General features: G+C 46.4%; 1 protein-coding gene across 1 annotated transcript in view; it reads right to left on the reverse strand.

The window, feature by feature from the left end:
• Nucleotides 1-23,917, reverse strand: part of ft (cadherin-related tumor suppressor fat) — a 105,854-nt gene that overhangs the window by 4,489 nt on the left and 77,448 nt on the right. The window contains exons 6-12 of the mRNA XM_065486520.1: nt 22,318-22,505; nt 20,407-20,670; nt 19,387-20,038; nt 6,421-6,601; nt 4,897-5,150; nt 1,117-4,719; nt 219-739 (exon numbers count right to left, since the gene is read on the reverse strand). Coding sequence (XP_065342592.1) covers nt 219-739; nt 1,117-4,719; nt 4,897-5,150; nt 6,421-6,601; nt 19,387-20,038; nt 20,407-20,670; nt 22,318-22,505 — 5,663 coding nt within the window. The remainder of the gene's footprint in view (nt 1-218; nt 740-1,116; nt 4,720-4,896; nt 5,151-6,420; nt 6,602-19,386; nt 20,039-20,406; nt 20,671-22,317; nt 22,506-23,917) is intronic.

The following is a 23,917-nucleotide window of genomic DNA, read 5'->3' on the forward strand; positions in this document are numbered from 1 at the left end:
TGAGAATTTTCAGTTTTGAATTTAGAAATTGCTTGCTTCATCATAATTTTTAAACATTTTATCAGCTATTTTCTTGTATGTTAAATAATAGTTTTTTAATTACATATAAAAAATTAAACAAACTTAAGACTGTGGAAAAATTTTATAGACGTAAGGAAAATTACACATTAAAAAAAGTTTATTGTAAAAGTGAATAAATAATTATTGAATTCATTTACCTTTGGTGCAGTGAAAATTAGGCTGGGGCTGTCTGTTATTTGACTTTCTGCTGCAACCTTCACTGACGCAGAACAGGATCCTCCATTCTCACAGACGGAATTTTGGCACGGCGAATAGTTGACAGCCATTGAAGGCGCTTGCAGGATCTGCTGGAGTACGTCCCTCTTCTTTGTCAGGGTTTCAGACACCTGGCTCGGTGACCTGTACTTGTTGGTGGCGGTCTTGATGGCCAATTGAATTTCCAGTCCGTTATCAGCCTCGTGCAGACCAAAGAGCAAGGGTGTGTCTCCCCTGTCTTTCAAGGCATCCAAAAGAGCGCGATAGTGGAGCGCCAAGAAGCGCGAGGCAGTGGTGTTTTCCAGGCGCATTGTTAAGCTGTTTTCTACGCTGGAGTTATCAAAAGCGATGAACTCGACTGTGACAGTGCTCACGACGTCAGGGTGCTGGCCGTCGTTTCCAGACACGCTCAGTGCCAACCCTCCGCTTCCTTGAGGTTTGTTAACCGTCAGGTCACATCCACCTGAAAACAAATTATTTTCTTTTTAGTGATATTTTTTACAGCAAAATCTCAAAAGATATTTTGCTTCAAGCCAAATTGAACCAATCATTCTTAAGAGGTACAAGCCTACCTATGAGCATACTAGGATGAATTTAAACTCAATAATTCTTTAACATTATCAGCAGTTTGAGTATTATACCAAATTTTATTTATTTCTTTATTTATCACAAATGTGAATGGCGGCAAAAGAGCATATTATATTAATCATCAACTGTTTAACATTTAAAATAATTAAAATTAATTGAAAATATTTATAAATAAATCATTAAAATTTGCTATGCTGGAATATTGAGCATTTTAAAAAAGTTATTACAAATTGAAAATGAAATTTATTTTACCTGGCATTATGGATGCGCCACGGTGAGTGCCAACCAGTCTGCAAGAATATCGTCCAGTGTTGTCCGGGTCGTTGGGACGCACGTCAGCTACTTTTCCGCTGGGATAACGACCGCTGAAGGCGTGCACCAAAACGTGAACTGTCCTGGGCGTCGAGGGGCTGTCATTTTTGTCGAGCACCACTGCGGTGACTTGGTGCTGCGCTCTCATTGGTGGCTTGCCACTGTCCGAAACCTCAACGGTGAAATGCAGTTCTGGAGTGCCCTCGCGATCAATGCTGGTGGTCGTTTTAATGAGACCCGAGTTGGTGTCGATGGTGAGCATGTCGCGGTGCTCTCCGCCGACAATGCGAAACTTGAACGGCGCACCGTTTGGTGACAGATCGGCGTCGTTTGCTCCCAGGACCACCACGCTCGTGCCGGCCGGCTCGTTCTCCATGATGTAACCAACGACATCCGGAGGGTTCAACATCGGGCCGTTGTCATTGACGTCGTCGAGCATGATGCGCACCAGGGTGGTTCCAGTTTGAGGTGGAGTGCCTGTGTCGATGGCACCGATCACCAACGAATATTCCGGCAGACGCTCTCTGTCGAGCTGCGCGGAGGTTTCGATTATGCCCGAGTGAGGGTCAACCTTGAAGGCTTGGCCGACATTGCCTCCGATGATGGAGTAGCTGAACTGGTTGTTCTGCGGACGCACGTCCTTGTCAACCGCGGTGACGCCGATGACACTTGTGCCCGCGAGCGCGTCTTCAGCGATACGAACTTCGTACTCGGGCCGAGTGAACTCAGGCGGGTCGTTGCCGTCTTGGATGGTCACGACAACCTGCGCTTCGTCAGTGTCGTTGCCACGGATGCTGCCTGCGTTCTTGGCGAGGACTGTGAGCACAACTCGGTTTTGCGTTTCTCGGTCCAGACGTCGCGAGATTGTGAGGACGCCCGTGCTGGGACCGATGCTGAAGCCGCGGTCGTTGCTGGAGCCAACCAAAAGGTAATAAACGTTGCCATCCTGTCCAGCGTCTTGGTCCGTGGCTTGAATGGCCCCAATGCTGGTTCCGATGCCGGCAGACTCGGAAACGGTGAATTGGAACACAGGCTGCACAAACTTGGGAAAGAACTCGTTTTCGCCAGTGATATGGATCTCAATTTTGCAAGAGCCATACTGTGGTGAGCTAGGATTGGAAGCCAAAATTTCTAGTACAAATGAGCTCTGCTCCTCGAAGTCAAACACAGCCCTGGTGACGATTTTGCCGGTTTTAGAGTCGATGGAGAATACCTCGCGGCCGCTTCCGCCGACAATCGAGTATTGAATGGCTGCATTATTTGGTGAATCAGCATCCGTGGCATTGGCTGTAAATACGAACGTGCCCACCGGCAAGTTTTCCCTGACGTGCGCTTGGTATACGCTTTGATTGAACTGCGGAGCGTTGTCGTTGACGTCGCTTAGCATGACCAGCAAATGGGCAGTCGCGGTTCGCGGCTGAAACGCCATGTCGGAAGCAGAAATGTTCAATTTGTAGAACTTCACGGTGTCAAAATCGAGATGGTGCTTGATGGTGATGGCGCCGGAGACTGGGTGGATTTCAAAGTCACCATTCTCGTTGCCGGCGCTGATGTTGTATCGCACCTGCCCGTTTGGTCCATCGTCGCTATCTGTGGCGGTGATTGAGAGTATGTTGGAGCCGATCTGCTCGTTTTCAGGAACAATGACTTGATAGCTGAGAGTGGTAAAGACCGGGCTGTGCCTGTTGTCACCGGTGATGATCAGGGTGAGTCGAGCGTCAGCGTGTTGAGGCGGCGATCCATGATCGACCGCTCTGATTTCCAAAGCGTACTGACGAAGACGGTGTCCGGTCAGTGGTTTGGCGACCGTCACCCACCCTGTGTTAGGGTCAAGCTCAAAGTACTCAGAGCCGTTTCCTCCCATTTTCAGATACTCAACTTCCGCATTTACGCCAAAATCGAGGTCATCCTTTGCTTCGACTTGGACGATCTGCTGTCCGACAGCGGCCACCTCTGGAACTGGCGAGAAGACGTCACTGGATTTGAACTTGGGGGCGTTGTTGTTGGCATCCACCACATTGATGGTGACCAGGCATTCCGAAGACATGGGAGGTTTTCCGTTGTCAGTGGCAATCACGACCAGCTGGTGTTGGTTCTCCGGCGAAGGTTCCATTTTCGCCCTGGTGGCCGAGGGAGTTGCGTGTCTGTAGCGAGCAGTACGTTTGGAGAAAATTTCTCCACTGGCTGGATCCACGTTGAAAGAGTCTGATGGTCTCTTTAGAGAGTACGAGATAACAGAGTTTGGTCCCTGTTTGTCCCGATCGGTGGCAGACACTTGGCCGACGAAAGTCATGCTACTCTGCAGCTCAGGGAAGTTGAAATTGTAATAATCGTGTTCAAACTCCGGTGCGTTGTCGTTCTGGTCCTGAATGGTGATCGTCAGGGGCGTTTCGGCGCGCCAAGAGCCATCAAAGGCTGCCACCTTGAGCAAATATTCATCCTGAGTCTCGCGGTCCAGTGGGCCTGCGACTGTTACGTTTCCAGACAGAGGATCAATCTTGAACTTCTTGCCAGGATTCGCAGAGAAGCTGTAGGTTGCGTTTGCGTTGGCCCCGACGTCCAAGTCCGAGCTGGTAACCTGGATGACGAAAACACCTACCTCAGCGTTCTCGGTCACGTTGACGCTGAAGAGGCGAGTGAATCGCGGTGGATTATCGTTCTTGTCTCGGACCTGCACCAAAACGGTGGCGCTTCCAGTCAACTGGGGTCGGCCACGGTCGATAGCCTCGACAACAAGCGCGTACGAAGACACCGATTCTCGGTCCAGCCTCACATTGGTGAAGATTTCTCCAGTCTCGGCGTCCATGGTGAAAGCTCGGTCCACGTCAGTTGTTGGCTTCAACCTGTAGAGGACCTTTCCGTTGTCTCCAGAGTCGGCGTCTGTGGCTTTCACGCGCAGCACCTTCTGCGGTGCCATCTCTTCCTCCAGAATTGTGGCATTGTACACCTGGTGCTCAAGAACTGGAGCGTTATCGTTGGCATCGGTCAGGTTGATCAACAGCTGCGTCACTGAACGCAGCGGCGGGCTGTCAGAGTCACGAGCCTCGACCCACACCTCGTACTGCGGCGCCGTTTCGTAATCCAAGCCCCGGCTCACGATCACCTCTCCTGAAGCAGAGTCCATTTTCAGGGCACTGCCCACGTCCCCACCGGCGATGGAGAACCTGACGACACCTGCAGCTCCGCTTTTTGGCGAACTGGCGCGCACCTTAGTGATCACTTGCTCCTCGGCGTCCTCGGGCAAAGAGAACTGCGTTTTCTGCGAGGTAATTTTGGGGAATAGGTTGGCGGCAACCAAATGTACGTCCAAACTGGCCGATGCCGATTTCGATGGCTGGCCTCCATCGGTGGCCAAAATTTCCACGTGGAACAGCGCGTTGTTGATGTTGGCTGCGGCTGCTCTAAGTTCCTTGGCCGCGGTGAGCACGCCCGTGTTGGCGTCCAGCGCAAACAGTGAGGCGTCATCGCCGGCAAGAGAGTAAGTGATGCGGCTGTTGGAGCCTTCATCGTCATCTGTGGCTCGGGCCCCAAATACGAAATTGCCTGAAACAAATAAGGCGTAAATCAGAATCGTGTCCTTCAATGCTTAATCATATACAGTTTATTTCCCTTCCATCTCGGTGCAAATTGTTCAATATTGATTATTGAAAACAATTAATTAATTAATTATTATACACAGCTTAGAAAAATAGTGCATTGCTAAAAATGTTAAAAAATTACCTGGACCAGTTGTGTCTTGAACGTGGACAGCGTATTTAGATTGAGCGAACTTTGGCGAGTTGTCATTTTCGTCTTTCACCCTGATGATTACGTGGGCTGCAGCAGCCTTGGGGTCTGTGACCGATGAGTCCCTTGCGACCAGAGTCAAGTGGTAGACACTGTACTCTTCCCTGTCCAGCTGGACGGCGGTGGTGATGCGTCCAGTGATTGGGTCGACGACGAATCTCTCAGACAGATCGCCTAGTAACGAAAACCTGAAAGCAAACGGAATTTTCAATGAAAACCCGCAGCACATATTGAATTTATTATCGTCTGCTAACAGCGAATTAATGCGCCGTGCGCGGCGGCGTAATAATAACCATCGGGAGCGAGCACTCCAATCTATCCATCCACCGACTACCGAGTGAATTTAAACAAGTTACCGGGCAAAAGCTACTTAATATGAGCACACATCAGCCGAGTGAAATTAGACTTTTATGAGAATAATTATGGTCATTAGCATAATTTTAAGGTGCAGCGAGGAAAATCGGATCGCAACTTGATTTTCGAAAAAATCCTGCATGGCCAATTGGCTGAGAATGCTGCTGGATTAGCAACAATGCATTGATGCAAATATTCCGACGGGGACCACCTACAGGTCGCGGTGGCAAGGAAAAAACGCAACGAGCGAGAGGCATTACACTCAAAGGGTTATTCTCGCGCACCGGGATTAGTAGTAATGGACGCGAAAGCAATAAAACATTGTGTTAGAGGACGAAAAGTGCACCGCCAAAGAAAATGGAATTTTAAATGAACCTCTGTACGAGCTTCAACTGCAGTCGTTAATTAGCGTGAAATTTCAGTGAAATTTTACAGCACTTTTTAGAATGGGTTTCAGCTCGAACGTCACAATTTAATGGTCTAGCTCGGTGCGAAGAATTCATTTATTCAAAATATGTATATATACGTACGAGGGCATATATGTTTGGAGCAGCCAGCCAGACTCGCATACATAAATTTTGTAGGCAATAATTTCGAGTTTACGGCCCGTGAGAGGTGCCTTACTGCACAGGTTCAGCATCCATGTGGGAGGATAAAAATAAGAGGGCTCTTCTCGGCATTAATAATAATAACGTGGATCACAGAAGAGCCTCGAGTGATATTCTCACACACACACGCAGGCAGGTTGTGGAGGCATTTATAATTTAGCATCAGTCGGACGCTCATGGGCGCGGTGTGTACATTGTGTTTTTATAAATATTTATCTCTATTTAAAAGCACCGGCGCACCAATAATTTATCATTATCGTAATGCTGGCCGCGCGGTACCATTTATTGATTTTAAGATTTATTTCACAATTAATCAATATCAAGGCGGAATGTGTGTACATCCCTGCTCGTTTGTGTATACAGGGCGAAGAACAATTATTGCAAGCGGTCTGCACGTGTGGTGTAATGAACAGTGATTAAATCGGTCGCTTTTGGCATTTAATATAAAGCACACTCGTATGTAGTCAGTTCGTTTATGATCTTTGTGAAAACTCACCTAAGCAGGGCGTTGAGTCCCGCGTCCTTGTCAGACGCAGACGGCCAGAGGACTTCGATACCAGCAATGGCATTCTCGGCCACTTCGGAAGAATAGGACTGCCTCTCAAACTCGGGACTGTGGTCATTCATGTCCTGCACGATGACCCTGACGGTGCCTGTCCCTGTCAGTGGGGGAGTACCTGCAATCAAGAAAAGCAAAATGAAAACACAAAACACGATTCACAGACCGGTAGCGTAGAGCGAGGTCATTTGGCGAGAGGATTTTTTTTTTAAATTGTCGGCATTGAGAGATATCAAATACGGCCTGATCACAAAATATTTTGATTTTCATCATCATCATCCACCCATTCCCATGCTATGTGCGTGACCTTTTGCGGTCGGGAAGGTACAGGTAGGTAGATAGATAGGAGGACCCGAGAAAATACATTAACTCTCCTCGATTACAGCATAATTTCGCTGGACTTTTCGCGGCGGCGATGGCATATCCTTGCAACGCGTTGCGAGAAATCGGCGTGAAATAAAACTTTGTTGCAGCATTTCGTGTGTGGATAAATTCACAAGCACCACACAGCGCTACATTCAACAATTTAAATGCTTTTTAAAACGGAACTTTTTTGTCTCTCGGGGCTATTTCACGAAGTTGATGGCGCGCTGATGGAGCCGAATTTGTGTTCTGCCAGCCAGCTAGACAAGAGACTGGCATGGTGATTACTGGTTCTGGTGCACGTGAACGTTTCCTCCGAGCACACACATTATTTACGTATGTAATTTCCCTCCGCCGCCGCTGTCTCAACTGCGAGCAAATTTGTTCCACCGACTTTTTTTATATATTTACACTTAATCTCGGCCGATCAACCTCAAAAACGAGCAGAGATAAGAGTGTTAGATTAAACGTAGCAGCGAAATTTGAAATTATAATTCCGTTTTATCAGTGGCAACAGCAGCAGCCACGAGGAGGAAAATTGTAATTTGTCCGGACGAGAAGAATATTTCGACGAGATGCTTGCCCGTGCCGGCTACTTTTCTCGGAAATCACAAAGTGTGCACCAAGGAAGAGTATTGTTTTAATCAAGCTGGAATTTCCTTTCCTTGTTCGGCCGCCGTTCGTAATTAAAACAAACGCGTTCGCCGAAGTCGTGTTTTTATTATCTTCAGCACACCAAAATAGACAAAACGGTTGGGTAACCTAGCAAGGATGAAAACTAGATTTTCGAGGTGTCGCCGAAAAAGGCAACGGGGGCAATTTTCGCATGAAAATGATCGGCAGCAGCAGGGGCCGTGAAAAATCGTTGGAATGTTTTTAGGCTATTGCAAAGATTCAATTCAAAATATTAACAATACATGATTATTTTTTCAAGATAGGATTTTAGCGCCAGTAAATATAGCATATACTTTAATGTTTAAAAGATCCACAGATATTTCCAAATTTTAAGAGTTATCTTGTTAGACATTTATAGCCAAAAGAGGAATTCCTAATATAAATGTTTGGAGCCAATATTATTACAGTTTGGTTTGGCCATTTCTCGGTTAATTGATGATTTTTCACATCCCTATAGTGAGGAGGCTGTTCGCGGACGGCGTGCGTCTCTCGAAGAAAGAAGAGACGGCTCCGCGGCAGCCGCTGGCAGCGATTTTGGCTCGGCTGGCTCTCTTTGCTGATCACTCACATATTTATGAGGAGGCATGTATGCGGCAAGGCCAGCTAAAAGCATAATGATACACCGTGCTCGCGCGCGAGCAACAAAAGTGGCAACATGGTGAACCCTTCAGGGTGCGTCTGCATTAGATCGTACATATACCTGGCCGGGCCGGCTGCTGCCTCGGCTTTTGCTCCGCACCACTCCGTGTAGATCTAGTTTGTGTGTCCGCGAAGCCGGTCATCATCATTTCTTAATTTATTCCCTTTTTGGCTAATTTTTCATTTGGCCAAGGCTGTTTATTTTGATCAACGGGTTCGATTAGCCCAATTAATTAGAGCCGACTGCGGCGTACATTGTAATTTGCCAAATATCTTGATTTACCATCGCGCGTCCGCTTTCTCGCTCCAATTCTGCTCTGCTCACCCAGCCAGCCGGCCGGCAAAACGCCGTCGTCGATTTTTGCCCGGGCCGGATTTTTTAGTAAATCGGCCGGTATTGAGGAGCTAGCCTCCGTCTGGTCTGGCGAGGGCACCCGAGGCGTAAATAGGTCTGCGCCGCACACACCCACCCACACCAGACCCTGAGAGTTCCCACACCTACCCGAAGCACGTTATTTGGCATCTTCCCAATGCCTTATTTATTGCATCGAGGCGTGCGAGCCTCATTTGTGCGGCGCGGCCATCAGGAAGTGCACTTTATTGCAGATGAGCTGCCTTCTCCGCATTGTAAATCAACGCCAAAGGCGCGGCTAATGTGCATAATCGACGGCTACTTCACAGTGCACACTGCTCCTTCGTATTATTTGCATACATATCGTGCCTATCGTGGGCAAATCCTCGCATTACAAGAGCTTGGGACACCAATCTGCGCAGAATTCATAGTTTTTCCGGTGCCTTGTAAATATTTTGAATATCGAAACAATATTCTCGATCTTTTCTATCGGATAATAAGAAATCAACCACACCGGACGGTTTATTGATTTCATTTAACGATTGAAATCTGAACTGTTGAAAAGTATGGAATTTATTAGCGGCAGTCAATATTTTCACATGAGTGGAGAATGGAACACGATTTTCCACTTTTGAGTAAATTTCCGAAGTAATTTATTCCGATGCAATATTTTTCTGTAGCTCTCATTGCGAGTTGCATTACAGACCGACTCATAATTAGAGTGCCGAGTAACATGAAATTAAATTATAATTATCACGTCGTGGAGCACATGCTGACAGCGTGGCGGACACATTTCTTGGCGCTCCGAGTGGACAGCGGTTTGAAATGCGACGCACTCGGTGTCAAAGCGGGAATAAATAATGCTGGACGACAACTGAAATAAATCGAAGTCACAGAAAGTGAAAACGCAGGCAGCTCGCTCGGTTATTTATTCGCCTATTTGCATCGCAAACTGGCCTGATTGAGTCACTGAGGCTCGGCAACAGCTTTTCTCCGCGCCTTTGTCTTTGGATTCACTATCGAATCTAGTCCTCTGCCCATATATTCACTCACGCACACAAACAGTGCGAGGCTCGATTTCACAGCGGAATGTGGCGCAATTAAACAATTACAGATTCGCGTCCAGCCGTGAACAATTAGCAATTACGGCGCGCGAGCAAGTGCTGCGCGCGGACGCCCGCGTGTGCAACAATAAAGAGGTGATTTTCCTTGTCATTAGCGGCAAATTGGCCGATGATTCCGCCGCATCATGACTAATGATATTATTTTCTTGCTGGATGGCTGGCTGGCGCAAATCCAATCCAGCCACCGGTAGCCTCGGCCTAATGGAAAAATGCACCGAAATCGCGATCGGGCGAGCAGCGAAACTCGTTCCGCGAGGCGCGCGGATATAGCGGCGGCGACAATTAACCGTGGGCGGCAACACAAACACTCGCCAATTAACACATGCGGCCGGTGAGCGTTATTACGTCGGCTGCTGGCCAAATTGAATAAATTCGCTAGCAAAATTCTCTGCGCGCAGCGCTTGATAACGCGCGAAATGAAATGAAAAGTGACCAAACGGGTTGCTCCGATTATGTTCAATAAGCCAGTTCGACCCAACTTTGCCTCGTGGTTTCTTTAAGTCTATCGAAATAAAACTTGTGACACCATGAACTTTCGCATTCGAACCAGTATGTACGTATAATGATGCATGAACTATAAATTCTTTTGGAATGTTATTTCAATAGGAAAGTTAAAAAATACACGAAATTCAAACAAACTTATGCTTTGATGAAAGTTGCTTACGCGACGTCTGATGTCATAAAACGAAAATCTAAAGAATTCGTAACGTCTGTGCTAAATTGGAAAGAAAATTTCTAAGTTGCCTTTTTATTGGCTCTTTCCTACGAAATCGTGCATCTCTTCCCATTGGAATTCGAGAACGAATTTTATTTATGCAATAACCATTAAGAACTCTTTTATGCCGCGGCCAGGATATTCATATTGCATCAATAAAGATCGTTACAGAAATGAATACTGACCGAGAGCCATAATAATAGCCCACTAATAGAGGAATTTTCAGTTTTCCATCGCACATTCAATTCCAGACCAAACACGCACGAAGCGGGCATTAAAGTCTAATATGTATCAAGTGATATATAATGACCCATCACTCAAGCGCGGTTTTATGGTCAAAGTTCAGACTCATCGGAATCCACGAAACGAAGAAGCGGCCCATAAACCGCTCTCTTAACAAGCCTGTCAATCGGTGAGCTCAACTGATGGGCAAGTTTTGCACTTAAGATCCGTCGGCGATAACGCTAAAACTTTTCGGCTACTGCCGTTTTTACATTTTATATTCGTTATTCGAAATTAAATGCCATGAGTGAGTGCTGCTGGGAAATCATCGAGAGATATTTTTATTGGGGCATTAAGTGCAGAAAAACAGATAGTGGCCAAAAACAGCGCATGAAATTTTATTGCCGCATGCGATTATCGCCTCCCTCGGCGGCCGAATCGTCTCACGAATCGATCGGCGAATATCAAGAGGCCTCATGCCCGTGGGCAAGTCGGGGCGGCCGCGCGGCATTATGATAATTAGCCACTGCGGCAGTATCGCGAAGGCCATCAAATTAATAAATAATATTTCATCTATAAATTCCGGCCGTGGCGATTTTTTGTGTCCAATCGGTCCAGCATCTTGAGGGCGGCCGGCCGGCAGTAGGAAAAAGAGAAAAGTAGCAGCGGCGGCGGCGCGGCAGTGATATCAGATCGTAATGAGGCCGGACGGCATTCCTGCTGGACCCGAGCAGGCACCGGCCACAACGATAATCGCCTAAAAGGTCATGTTTCTGCATTAATGATGCATGTTGAGCGCGAAAAGCAGCGCCGCTCGCGCAGAATTGTATGCAAATGCCCGGCAATATATTTTATCGCCATCCTGCGCCCCCCTGCACTCGCTTAACGTATTTATTAGGCCGATTCGGCCGCCGTTTTCCACTCATTTGTCAGCCGCGATCGGACCAGCAGGATTTCAGTAAAACACGCGTGGAGAGAGAGCTGCTGCACGCGTGGACCGCGGAATTCAAGCAGCTGCCTTTTCCTATGGCTACGTGCAGCAGGCTCTTTTCATAGATAATTGATTTCGTTTTCTACGTTCCTGTCGCTAGACGAATTCGTGCAACGAATAACCAAATTTTGGCAGCGAAACAATTTCCCAGTCCTCTCTTGTAGCACGTTTCTGCCCGGGATGCTGCGGTTTGGCTTGGCTGCGCGCCATTATTGTAAAACGTGCCACAAGGTCGTGTCACTGCCTACTGCATAATTGTGGTTCAATCTGCGAGACCGCCGGTCCACGATAATTTAACACGAGCCTTATTACCGAAGCAGGGAGACTCATGAGCGCGCGGGCATGCGGGGCAAGCAGTGTGCAACAAATCAGGTCTTACAGCCCATTTGTCAGCCCCTGCACCCAGCAGATAAGTAACGACGTGTGTACCGGCACTAGCAGCAGCTCACTTCGCACCCTGAGGCCTCCGTGGAAGAAAGAGGCGTGCGGTGCCCAGAGAAAGAGAGAATTCGAGGAGCAGGTTTATTGAAGTGATCAAAACCAGCTATATTTAAAATTAAATAACATTTTTAATTATGAAAAACAGCAGATTAAATGGCTTTATTCCCTTTACTTTGCACATTAAATAAATCCGTCGGAAAACAAAGCATACATTTTTATGGTGCACTTCTCAACAAAGATTCCATTTTCGCACATGTCATGCGTTGCATTTTTGCTGCTCCACCGTTAGTGGAGAGACTCGTGTGTGATGCGCGCCGAAACAAAATCCGTCAAAATTGTTGTTGTTTGGTTGCCGGTTGGGCGCGCTCGCCATAGTCTCGGGAAACACGAAATGGACCGCTTTTTCATGTGATATGAGTGGCGTACATGCGAAATGTTTTGTTAACCATAAAATAATGCATGGTGAGAGCCAGCCAGGGCAGTGCTGTCGCTCTCGATACACTTGCTGCTTAGTCGGCCGGCTTTTTTGCGATTATTTTATACCGGGCAGGCTGAAATTCCGGGCCAGCAGCAGCCAACAACAACAGCCAGAGGAGCAGAAGGCTCTCTCTCTCTCTCTCTCTCTCTCTCTCTCTCTCTCTGATATGTTATGTCTCAGGTTACTCTCTTTATATTCTGTATAATGGTAGGCGACCGAAAATCTCTTTCGGACTGGTTTCAGAGTGCAAACTACACTGCCAACTGTCTGTACGATTAGTGAACGCTATCGAGGATGGATTGAGCCAGCAGGGAATAAAAAAGCAGGCCACATATTAAGCCCAGCAGACCGTACAAGCTTTGATGACGATCAGGTGAGTTTTGCTCGTCTTATGCTAATTTCTAAGAAGAACACACTCCCTTCGAAAGAGCGCCCTACCTAATTTCACTTGCAAACGAAATTTTCCTGTTTCGCAGAGTCGGCCAGCCCGCTTCGTTAGCCGATCGTGTTGTGTGCATTCCCGAGCAAAGCGGCAAATTTATGCCAATTAAAATGGACTTCAATTAATTGAATTCGTCCCCATCACGCTCATACTTGGTGGAAGAATGCAACTGGCTCATTTGCAAATTCATTCTCTCGCGGAGACTGCACTGGCCGAGGGAATTGTTCGATCGCTAAAAAATTAAAAATAACACGGTTGGCCATATGAATTACTTTAAATTTCCTAACAGAAAAATTCCCAACGTGTATTCAAACGCAAAGATACGATCCGACACGCACAGATCGTGACGCGAGAAGAAATGCAAAAGGTGAGCGGTGGAGATTTGAACGAGTGGTTCCAATCACTGCACTCGCCCCCATTCTTCATTCCGCGAGCATACGTAATCGGCGAGCGAGTGAGCGCGCGCGCGTGATGAGCCTTTCAACGACTATTATCACAACATTCATTTATTAGATTACCGCGCGCGAGTGCGTGCCGAGAGATGCATTTATTTACAGCGGACGAACCCACACACACGGAGCCACCATCGAAATTGCTTATTTATTTATATGCCTCTGCCATTGTTGGTGCACCACTCGATTTTCTGCGGCCGCAAACTGGTTCTCCCGGCTGCTTGCGCACCGATATAGAAAGAAATAAGTAAAAACGTCGGGCAAAAGAAAAGAAGAAATCGCATTCCCGGCACACAAGTGCCCACCACCATTCAATCCATCACCTTTCTCACTTTCGACCCGTTCCCAGGGTGAACTGCTACAAATAATCGCATGCATTGCCCCGCGTGCAATATTTGTCTGAACAGTGCAATTACCGGCAGGTGCATCACGATTCAGTCGTAAATCTTTGCAATGCGGAGACGATTTTCGCACGCAAAACATTTTCATTCGAATTTGTAATCACCATCTTAAAATTTCGTAACCGATACAAATGAGTTTGTATTTCTCTCCTTAGTGTTTTTTATTTTTTCAAGTCATTTTGTTTGCCAGTCCACGCAGAGAGATCAATTAATTAAAGTTGTTCACACGCGGCTGGCTGACTTTCTGGCTGAACGTGTGGCGCAGAACGAGAGACATACTAGCTGGCCGATCGGTCGGTCGGTCGATGTCATGCCATAGCCTGCCTCAACATTATTATTAAGCCCGGACATTGTTCCCTTTGTCTATCGAGAAGTAATTAAAAAATCTACCTGACTTGATTGGGACTACCTGTGTTTTCTTTCTTGCGGGACGCTCGCTCGCTGCGTGGTGTCAAGGAACTCACAGATGGAGCGACCGACCCACCAGCACTCTCTGGAAATTGCTGCGCCGCGCGTTAATTATACACCGACGAAAAACGGCCGGGCTAGAGAAAGAATTACGAATCCTGCCAGAGTCCTCCCAGAGTTGGCAGTGCGGTGGTTTTAGGGAAATATTGTGTTGCATTCTGAGAAGTTAGTTGTAGATAAAAATAAGTGAAAGGGAACAAAAGCCGAGAGGTGGAAGATGAAACCGGCGAGATTTTTGAGCCGCCGCGTCTAAAATGTCACACAGCACTCGTCGTATCAGACCTTTTTTATGCCCCAGACTTCACATTCGGCCAGTCTGGATCGTAAAGAAGCGACTTAATCGTCGCGTGGATAGGCCAGCCATCCCTTTGGCTTATCTCTTGCTGACAACCGAGTGACTCAGAAGAAAAGGGATAAGAAACAAAAAATTCCGAATGCAATCACGGCCGGCGACGCTGACAACAATCCTAACGCGTGCTTACTGTAAACGCACTTTTCTGACAGAAACCGCGCTCCTGCTGGAAAATCTTTTTATATAAGGGACTGCCGCGTGCTGCTTTTTGCGCGGTTTATGCTGTGACTTCAAAGAGATTGTGGCCAGAGAACTGCATGCACATGAGGCAGACCAACAAAAATTGTGGGAAACTGATCGTTGAACCTGAGAAATCAGTCAAGGCGAATCCCTTACAGTCCTATAGTTCAAACCCTTAAATAAATTATACGGAAGTATTTTTTTAACAGTAGAAAACGTTCCAAAGACTTTATTTCAAAATTAAATCTTCTCGCATTTTAAAATTTGAATTCCCAAGGGTTCTCAAGTCTCATGTGTGGAATTTGGAATTGTTGACCATGCATGTCTGGAATATTTCGCCGGTGTACGTTCAGCTCACTCAAATTAAACGCCTCATTTTTATGTTACGTGCGCAGCCTCAGAATTATCTTTGCTGCTCATTCAGTGCATGCAGAAAAATAAGTGCATTCTAAGCAGCTGCCATACATAATATTGCTTTTACTGCATGAATAATGGTATGCATTCGTGTACCGCACGATTGCACCATAAATCTGCTTTGGTCCAGCGCATCCTTTTTGCCGTGTCCATGCTTTGCTTGTCTCGCTCCACACGAGCTTGTGTAATGCCCAACACGTATTATACACCAAAGGGCACTCATATTTATGACCAGCAATAACCTCTCAAGTGCTCAAATGCAAAAAGCAAGGTGACCATCAACGACCCGAGATTCTGCTTTATTGCGCAAGAAATGACACTTTGTACGGTCGTTTGTTGACACTTTGCATCACCGTGAGTCGCACAATTTATTTACATAAAAGGACTTTTGACGACTTCATTGCTTCGTTTTCCTCTCTGCTTCTTTCGCGCTGTAGAAACCGAAAGTTTGAATTTGCCAGTAGGTCGAGCCAGACGCTGCGCAGATAAGAGAGCCGCTCGCGCGAGCGCGATTGTTCGGCACGCCTTAAGAGGAATTTTCTGCGGTCAGAAGGAAGGAGAGGTCGGGACGCGCGCGTTATATGCAAAGTGCACCTTTTAAGTGGAGCAATAAATCTCACTCATGTGTGCAGCAGTCGGCCTGTGCACAGACCGAATTATATTTATTTTGCTCGCAGACGGGACTGACGGCGGTGCTGGAATTGCGAGCGGGGCATCGCGACGGTCATCTTCCTTCGTTATTTCATCGCAGCGAGAAGAGAAGGAAAGCTTAACAGTGAGAGGAGCAATAATTTCCGTTCCTCCAAATAGAAAAAGCAAACGCTTGCAAATGTACGAGAGGCTTTTCTCGAGTCGAAGATCAACAAGGCTAGCTGCATTGCGTTGAATAAAAAGAGCCTCATTGTGGGGCGAGGTGGGTGTCTGTCGAACGAGCAACAAAACTAAAAAGCAGCGAGACGCCGCCGCCGCCGCCAGACTCCGTCGCTGCACGTGATCAGTTTTGCTGAATCATTTCAAATAATTTCATTAGCTGTCTTTTTAATAATAATTCTGTGTTATTGTTCTTTGTGTGTGTATCAGTTCTAAACAGACGTTTAGCTCTTTGCACTTGACGTGGATTCGCTGCGGACGCACCAGGCAGGCGCCAAAATGAAATTCATAGCCGCCAGACAATCGGACGGGAGGAGAACCAAAGACGAGTCGTAAAATTTACGCCGCTCCAAACCTGCTGTAGCGAGAACAATCTCATCCTCGAACTCATCCTGCTCACAGAATGGATTTCAATTTTACGGTTGTAAAAATTTGTGTATGCCGCTGAGGACGTTTCTTTGGATAATATTACTTCAGGAATTCAGGAGCCTGTAAGGTGTAAAGCAGCTCAAATTCGGATTTCTCACCATTATCTTGCGTTCATCTTTGGTTAAAAAGCTGTTCGATTGACACTACAAGCAAGATTAGTTATCATTGATTCCAGAATTGTGTCTTAAACTTTCTGAGAAATATAGTTGAGAAATAGTTATGCTAAGAACGCCGACCGCCAAGGTGAAAGAAGCATGCACTTCACCCTGATTTTACGACTTTTCTGTCTCCGCGAGTTGCACAAGCAGTAAGTGAAATTTATAATTAAGACAAGCGACTCACTCCAGTTTCCAGGCCAGTCGTCCCCTTTTAGAGTTTCAAAAATTTCCGTGGATCAAATTACTCGTGCACAACCGCCGGTCGCAGCGCTTTTACGACTTTTCAATTGTTTATAATAAAAATCAGTCGTAAAATTTTTAAGTGCTGGCGCTTCGTGTGTCAGTGTGATTTTGAAAGGGTTACTCACTGAGGAGGTTGTTGACACACACGCATAAAAACCAGCGTTTTAGCGCGGGTTGTATTAATTGTTTCTCGACAGAAGAATAAAAAATTGTATGCTTTAACACCTTGAAGGTTTATTTTGAGAACAAATTAATCATTTATATAAGTAAAACTGGTTGACATCGTGGGACAATGATAAAAAGCTTCTCACCATTTGCCAAGGTATAGCTTGAAATTAAAGCAAATGTGTTTATTTAAATAATTTAAGTTCACATTACAGTTTAAATACGAGAGATACCATAAAATTCTTAATGCTGTGTGCTTTATGTTTCCCCACAATTAGCGTCGATTTTTCTATTTAAGCCCTGGAACTAGTCAACCGGTTGAACACAACGCTTCTTTAAAATGATGCTGTTCAAATCTTTGGAATTTGAGCAACCATTTGCATTTGACGAACGAAGTGGGTGCTAAAATGAACCAAACGAAGGTTGATGACCGTTCCAGGCACCAGAGCCGCCGGAATCCGCCTCCCTCAATTTAAGAGGTCTGAAAAGTAATGTCGCTGTCGTGCTCGCTCGCAGATCTGCGAAATCAATTTGAGCCCGCCGCCGGAGACGTTGCGCGCAGAATGAGTGAGTGGGAATGTTGTTTATCAAATCACACCTACTGCTGCGGGAAGAACGAACGCGCGCGCGCGCCAAGACCATTTTTACCCTTCACAATGCGCGGCGGATGGAAATATGGGCGCTATTTGTCTTTGTCGCGATATCTGGATGACATTTAGAAGTGCCATTATTTTTATTAAGTGTCCCCTTATTCATAACACGGCGGGCACAGAGACAATGTGTATGTGCTGGAGGAGAGAAATGGTCGCAAGACGAGCATGCAGATGAGCCGGCCGCAGCGATTATTATTATTATCATTGTCAGCCGGTCGCTTTTGAAAAATTAAACGGGTGGCTGGCGTTAATGGTGGCTCTTTGTTAGGCGCAATGGCTTTATACTGCAATTGAAGTGCGCTCGACTGGCGAAAGATCGCAATTGTCTGATTGTTTGAGCATGCAGATTTGCTTTATGGTGGGAAAAATGAAGAGTATGAATAATGCATCTGTGTACAAAAAGCTTCAAAGGGAAAAAATTTTATGACTGTACAGCGGGCTAGTGAATTTTGAGTTTCCTGTGGACTCGAGTCTTTTTTGTGCTCTGGTTCTTTACTGCAATTTTGATAATTGCACTCTTTGAAATGAATTGAACTCCCGTTAAGGCAATCCATACCACAGGCTTCTTAATTTCGCACAAATGGCCTGTGACGCGTGTTCTGCAAATGACACCTGTCACGCACCTGCCCCAATTCCGCGGAATCTCCCCCATCTCCCCCCTCATATCCAAGTCACAACGTTTCAGTCGGCTCGGTCATCATCATTACTGCTTGAGTCTGGGAGAAAAATATTGCTGTCACTCTGAGCGGGGAGTGAATAATTAAAATTATGCACGCCCACCCAACAATGGTGCCCGGCCGCAACAATGGGCCGGAGAGGTCAGTGGCGTGACCTTTTCCCACCCCACCCCTCGTGCGTGTCGTCTGCCTGCTCCTCAGGGTGTGTTTCTCTCTCTCTCTTTCTACGCGCGCACCTCGCAATTTAGTAATTTTATATTCCAGCCCAGCGTGATTTATTGGACAACTTTTTGATACATGCGCACGTAAATATTAATAATTAAGCTGTAAATCTCCGGCGCATTATGGCGGGCCCGATTATTCTTCGGAAACTGCGCCGGCAAAGCGCCGCGCACTCCACTGCGAGAGTACGGAAAAGTGAATTTCAATGAGCAACAGACCTTGACGCGCCGGCCTATGAGAAACACCGAGATGGGTGAGTTATGAGTGACGATTATTTTCATCACGCTACATTGAGCACAATAAACAACTCCAAAAACGACCTCAAATACGTGCGCGGCGTACACGTCGTTTCGGATGTGCCGCGCGCCGCTTTTAACGGTGCGCGCAGCAAAGCCGATTCCGCAGCAAACAATAAAATGTTGAACAACAGTTTTATGACTTTATGCAAAGTCGAGTGTATGTACCGGGGCTGCCCAACTTGGACCGCGCACAGAGTGAAAAACGGCTGATATATGCAACCGATAAATTTAGTTGCTGATTAAACAAGCCGAGGGACACGTAAGGATTTAAAAATGTGGATAGCAAACTTTATGTCTGCCACGAATGAATGTACTCGCTTGATGCGAGTCAACATGAATCATACGTTCTACGAGTTTTATAAAAAGAATTCTCAAATGAAAAATAATGGAATGCAGGCAAATCCTTGTGTAAAAATCCTTTTGAAGAATTTCATATTTCTCGCCAAATGCTGTTAGGATTAGGAAAAAGGGTACTCACCGGTGTCCATGGCGACCAGGGTGAGTATGTATTCCGCCTGACGCTCGCGGTCCAATGCCCGGTGTAGCGTGATCTCGCCGGTGGACGCGTTGACTTTGAAGAGCTCCGAATCACCCTCCTTGATGAAGTAGCGCACTTGGCTGTAGGGCGGCGTGTCCGCGTCGAATGCGCGCACCGTGATGACAGACGCGGGCAGCAACTTGGTGTTCTCCACGACGTACGCGAGGTACGGCGAGTCGAGGAACGTCGGCGGATTGTCGTTGATGTCGGTGACACTGATGGTGAGCAGCGCTGAGTCGTAGCGCACATCGGCGCTGCCGCAGTCTTCGGCCTGCACGGTCAGCGAGTATTGGCTCTTGCGCTCAAAGTTTAGGTTCTTGGCCACGCGGATCACGCCCGTGTCCTCACTGATGCTGAAGTCGCGGTTGCGGTCGCCGGCCGCGATCACGTAGCGCACGCGGCCGTTCAGCCCGGCGTCCACGTCAGTGGCAGAAATGCGCAGCACGCTGGCGCCGATGGACGCGTTCTCAGGCACTGAAGCACTGTACTGCTTCGGGTCGAAGACGGGGCTGTTGTCGTTTTCGTCCAACACGTGCAACACAAGTGTCGATGTGGTGGAACGCGTCGGCTCGCCGCGGTCTTTGGCGGTCACCTGAAGCATTATAAAATGGGGTTTCCCATAAATTTCTGCGGCATGAATAATGTTAAATTTGAACAGGATTATTTCTTTTATATAAAATCGTTCTGCAAACAAAATTTATGAACAGGATCTTTTTCAAGACTTAAAAGTTGTGTTTAAGATTTTATAAAACTATTTATGCAATAATTTATCAACACATTTTTTAAATAAAATTTAAAACTATCTCTTTTATATCTTCAATGTATTTTTTTTTTGTATTTTGGACCTGGACCATTACGATAAGTAATTTTCCTGTCACGTTTACCATTTCCCTCCTTTCAAAATCAAAATTTTTTACGAAGTGACACAATCAAGTGAAAATTCAGAAGTGGTAGTTTTACCTGTAAGGTGTAATTAGCCTTTAGCTCCCGGTCCAGGCGTCCAGAAACCCTAAGAAGACCATCCACCGGACCAAGAGTGAAAACACTGCTTGCACCCTCGCCCGAAAGCGAGTACTCGACGTAGCTGTTGCGTCCTTCGTCCTTGTCGGTTGCCTTGACTGCCATCACCACGGTGTTCACAGGCAAATTCTCCGGCACAGAGGTCTCGTTTGGTGACACAAACTCGGGAGCCATGTCGTTCACGTCTTTCAAAACGATCGTCACCTGGAACAGGGCAAGACAGGATTTTGAGTGCCACTCATCGACAAACAAGGCGACTTTATTTGTTCCCCTCAACGCGAAACAAACAAACATGATTCCTGGAAAAAAGGTTGCAGGTGTGAAAAGGCTTAGCTGGAGGCGGCAGGTGTCAATTCCTGTCCCATATATTTTCCCAAATTTGCTCTCCTTTTAACGGCTCAAAGGACTAGAGTAAACAGACGCTGCTAAGCGGAAAAATGATTTCATCCCACTGCGGCTATGAAATTGTTTCGAACTCTGAGGCGCACAAAGAAAAAGATGCATCTCACGCGGTGGAATTTTCCTCTTATAAATTCAAATGAGCGGCTGTTTTGTCAGAAAGAAAACCGCCTGCGTCGGAATTCGGTCCTCGCGGCTGTCATCGTGACAACATCATTCTCATTCTGCAAGTGCAGCCGCCGCTGACAAAAGAAGCCCAACAAGGGCACGCAGCCTAAATTTATGCGACTGCACCTGCCGAGGCAATAGAAGTCACGACGCGCGGTGCATTCTGCACTCGCGATGATATTTGAGACGTTTCATCCGAATTGTAAATTTGCGGCAGTAAATCTGGAGCTTTTTACGCGGCGGCCGTGATGTTGCGCGCTGAAAAAGGCAACAAGAGTGCACTGAGAGTGACAGGGAAGGACGGCGGGATCGTTACTCGCGATGCAAAAAGTTGCCATTTCGCCTTAATAATCGAGCCGGCGAGAAACACCGGCTCCTCGGAAGAGATGATGGCAATCGCTTACGCACCGAGAGCGTCGCGTCTTGTGAGAACTCTGCCATGCAATGTGTGCATGCAATCATAATCGTAAAAAAGAGTGAAATTAATTGGACTTCGTTGTGCAACGACCGCGTTTGTTTATGGAAGCAGGCGATCATGTGCATGCGTCGGGCTTGTCATGTAAAACTAATAGAATGTAAAGAGCAAATGGTTTATGCTGAGCTTTATAAGCACCTTGCAGCGGATAACTTGATTCTCGAGACTTAATGTGGCCTGTTTCAATATTTCTTGGAAGCAATAATAAAGGCGTTGATTTTTTAAGAGGAGTTTATAGTATTTTTTGTCGAACGGGATTTCAAAGAAGCGATGAATGAGTTATAAACACCTCTTTAATGCATAAACGAAAACTTCATTTTTCTATCCGGGTGGCTAAAAGTATGAAAGTAGGCACCGTGCATGTCTCAAATGTGGCATTTGGTTGCATATACGTCATCGGTGACTTTTCCCTCGGGGACGTGGAAAAATTAACGACCTCATTCATCGATTAACGAAAACGTAAGTTTCAAGCTAACGATCCGATTTAAGCTCATTTTCTTTGAATTACAAAATTACAACAAATATTAAAAACACGCGCAGTTAGTGATTTCGGTTTCTGCGAAACGATTTGCGCATCCTGAAAGCGTTTACTGGAGGAATTAGTTGACGTCAACACAAAGATTATAAATGACCGCGCCAGTGGATAAAATAATGTTTTCGACTCATATAATGAATTTAGGATTAATTAGCCTCCACTTTAGCAAATGGCTGATTTTAATGGTCATGTATGTACAGCAAGCTCCAAGAATCGTACTTTTTAATACTTTCCATAGCATTACGCAATAGCAATGCCGATAATGAGCTCATACCTGCACAGTGGACGAAAGTCTCTGCTGCGGTGGCGCCGCCTGGTCAATGGCCGTGACCACCAGGCTGTAGAGGGCCTTCTGCTCCCTGTCCAGTGCCCTTGCGGTCACGACGGTGCCATTCTCGGAGATGTCGAAGTCATTGTCCTCGTCGCCGGACGAAATCGAGTACTCCAAACGTCCATTGTCGCCTGCAACAATCGATCATAAATGCAAATTAGCAAATCTCTTTCTCTCTCAGCACACACACATACACTTGCGCATTCACGAATCAATCGGATAAATTATTTATGTGCGGTTTGCGTACAACATCAAAGTCAGTCGCAGAACGCAATCGATCATTTTGAATCAAACAACGGATCCGGTTTTTCGTCTACGCAGCAGACAAGCGAGAAAGTGAGAAACCCTAAAGTGTATTTAACACTTTCCTTCAAACTATAATGAATTGGAGTGCGTGGAGCATTAAACACAATGTTGAGTATCTGTCATAAATGCATCATCTTGTTGAGGGCTAATTACACGCAGACAGCTTTAGATAACGGTGTAAATGACATGAATCAATATTTTATGTGGATGTAAAAAGAAACAACGCCGCGAGCCAAAATAAAGTAAGAGGGAACCAAAAAAATGAAGGGAACGTTTTGGGCTGGTGCTTAGATCCATGTGTGTTACTTTGTTGGACCTCATGACAAAAAATAGCTGTTTGAAGTTGTGAGTTAAAAGTGTGGCTCACTTGTAATATTCTTTCCACCACTGGTAAAAACTTTAAATCTTCTACAAAAAAAAAAATAAAAAAATAAAAATTGGGGTTTGCATTTAATTAAAATTTTATTTTAAAACTTGTCACCACTAAATATTTTTAAACGCATGACCGCTTCAACTTTATTGTGGAAAAGCATTACATATGGGAGAGGGGAGACTGCTGGAGCACGCACGCACTTCTATAATCAGTAATGAGCAGCGGTAGGCGCAGAGTGAACACACAGGCCTACGTATGACATGTATTCCTGCGGAAAGATTTGCTTGTTTCGCCGAGGGCAGTATGCTGTCGCGCCGACAAACGTGGATTTCATCGTGTGGGTCCAACAGATCGTGCGTCCTTTCGAGCATCGGTAGACCGCCATTGCCGGCCGGCCGGCGACTGTGACATGTGTTAATTTTCCGAGAGTGTCGCTCTCGCTCACTCGTCTGGCGCTCAATGAAACCCGAGACAATGAGCTTGAGACAGCAGCCACCGATCGAGCGACCCACCAACCGATGACTGACTGACTAACTCGACGCACTCCAGCACACCGGTGGACAAATCGCTTTTGCACACGCACTCAGCTCACCCGCCGGCCAATTCGGAATATGCTGTGCGATTTCAATTTCATGCTCTTGGCCCAGTGGTTACCACGCTATACGACGGGTTCATTAGCTCGCGTCCGCACTGATCAAACGCTGAGCGTTGCGAAATACTCCGAATGTCTACTTATAGGATGGTAAGTTGGTTTCGTGTTGGACTCCCAAATTCGCCCGCGAGAGAGTCAATCACCGCCGCCACGGTCGCATGTGGGAGTGTTGGGTTGCAGCGCAGGAATTTCCAAGCAGATCGAGTGTTCGG

This window comes from Cloeon dipterum, chromosome 3 (assembly GCF_949628265.1).
Source record: "Cloeon dipterum chromosome 3, ieCloDipt1.1, whole genome shotgun sequence".
In the NCBI taxonomy this organism is placed as follows: Eukaryota; Metazoa; Arthropoda; class Insecta; order Ephemeroptera; family Baetidae; genus Cloeon; species Cloeon dipterum.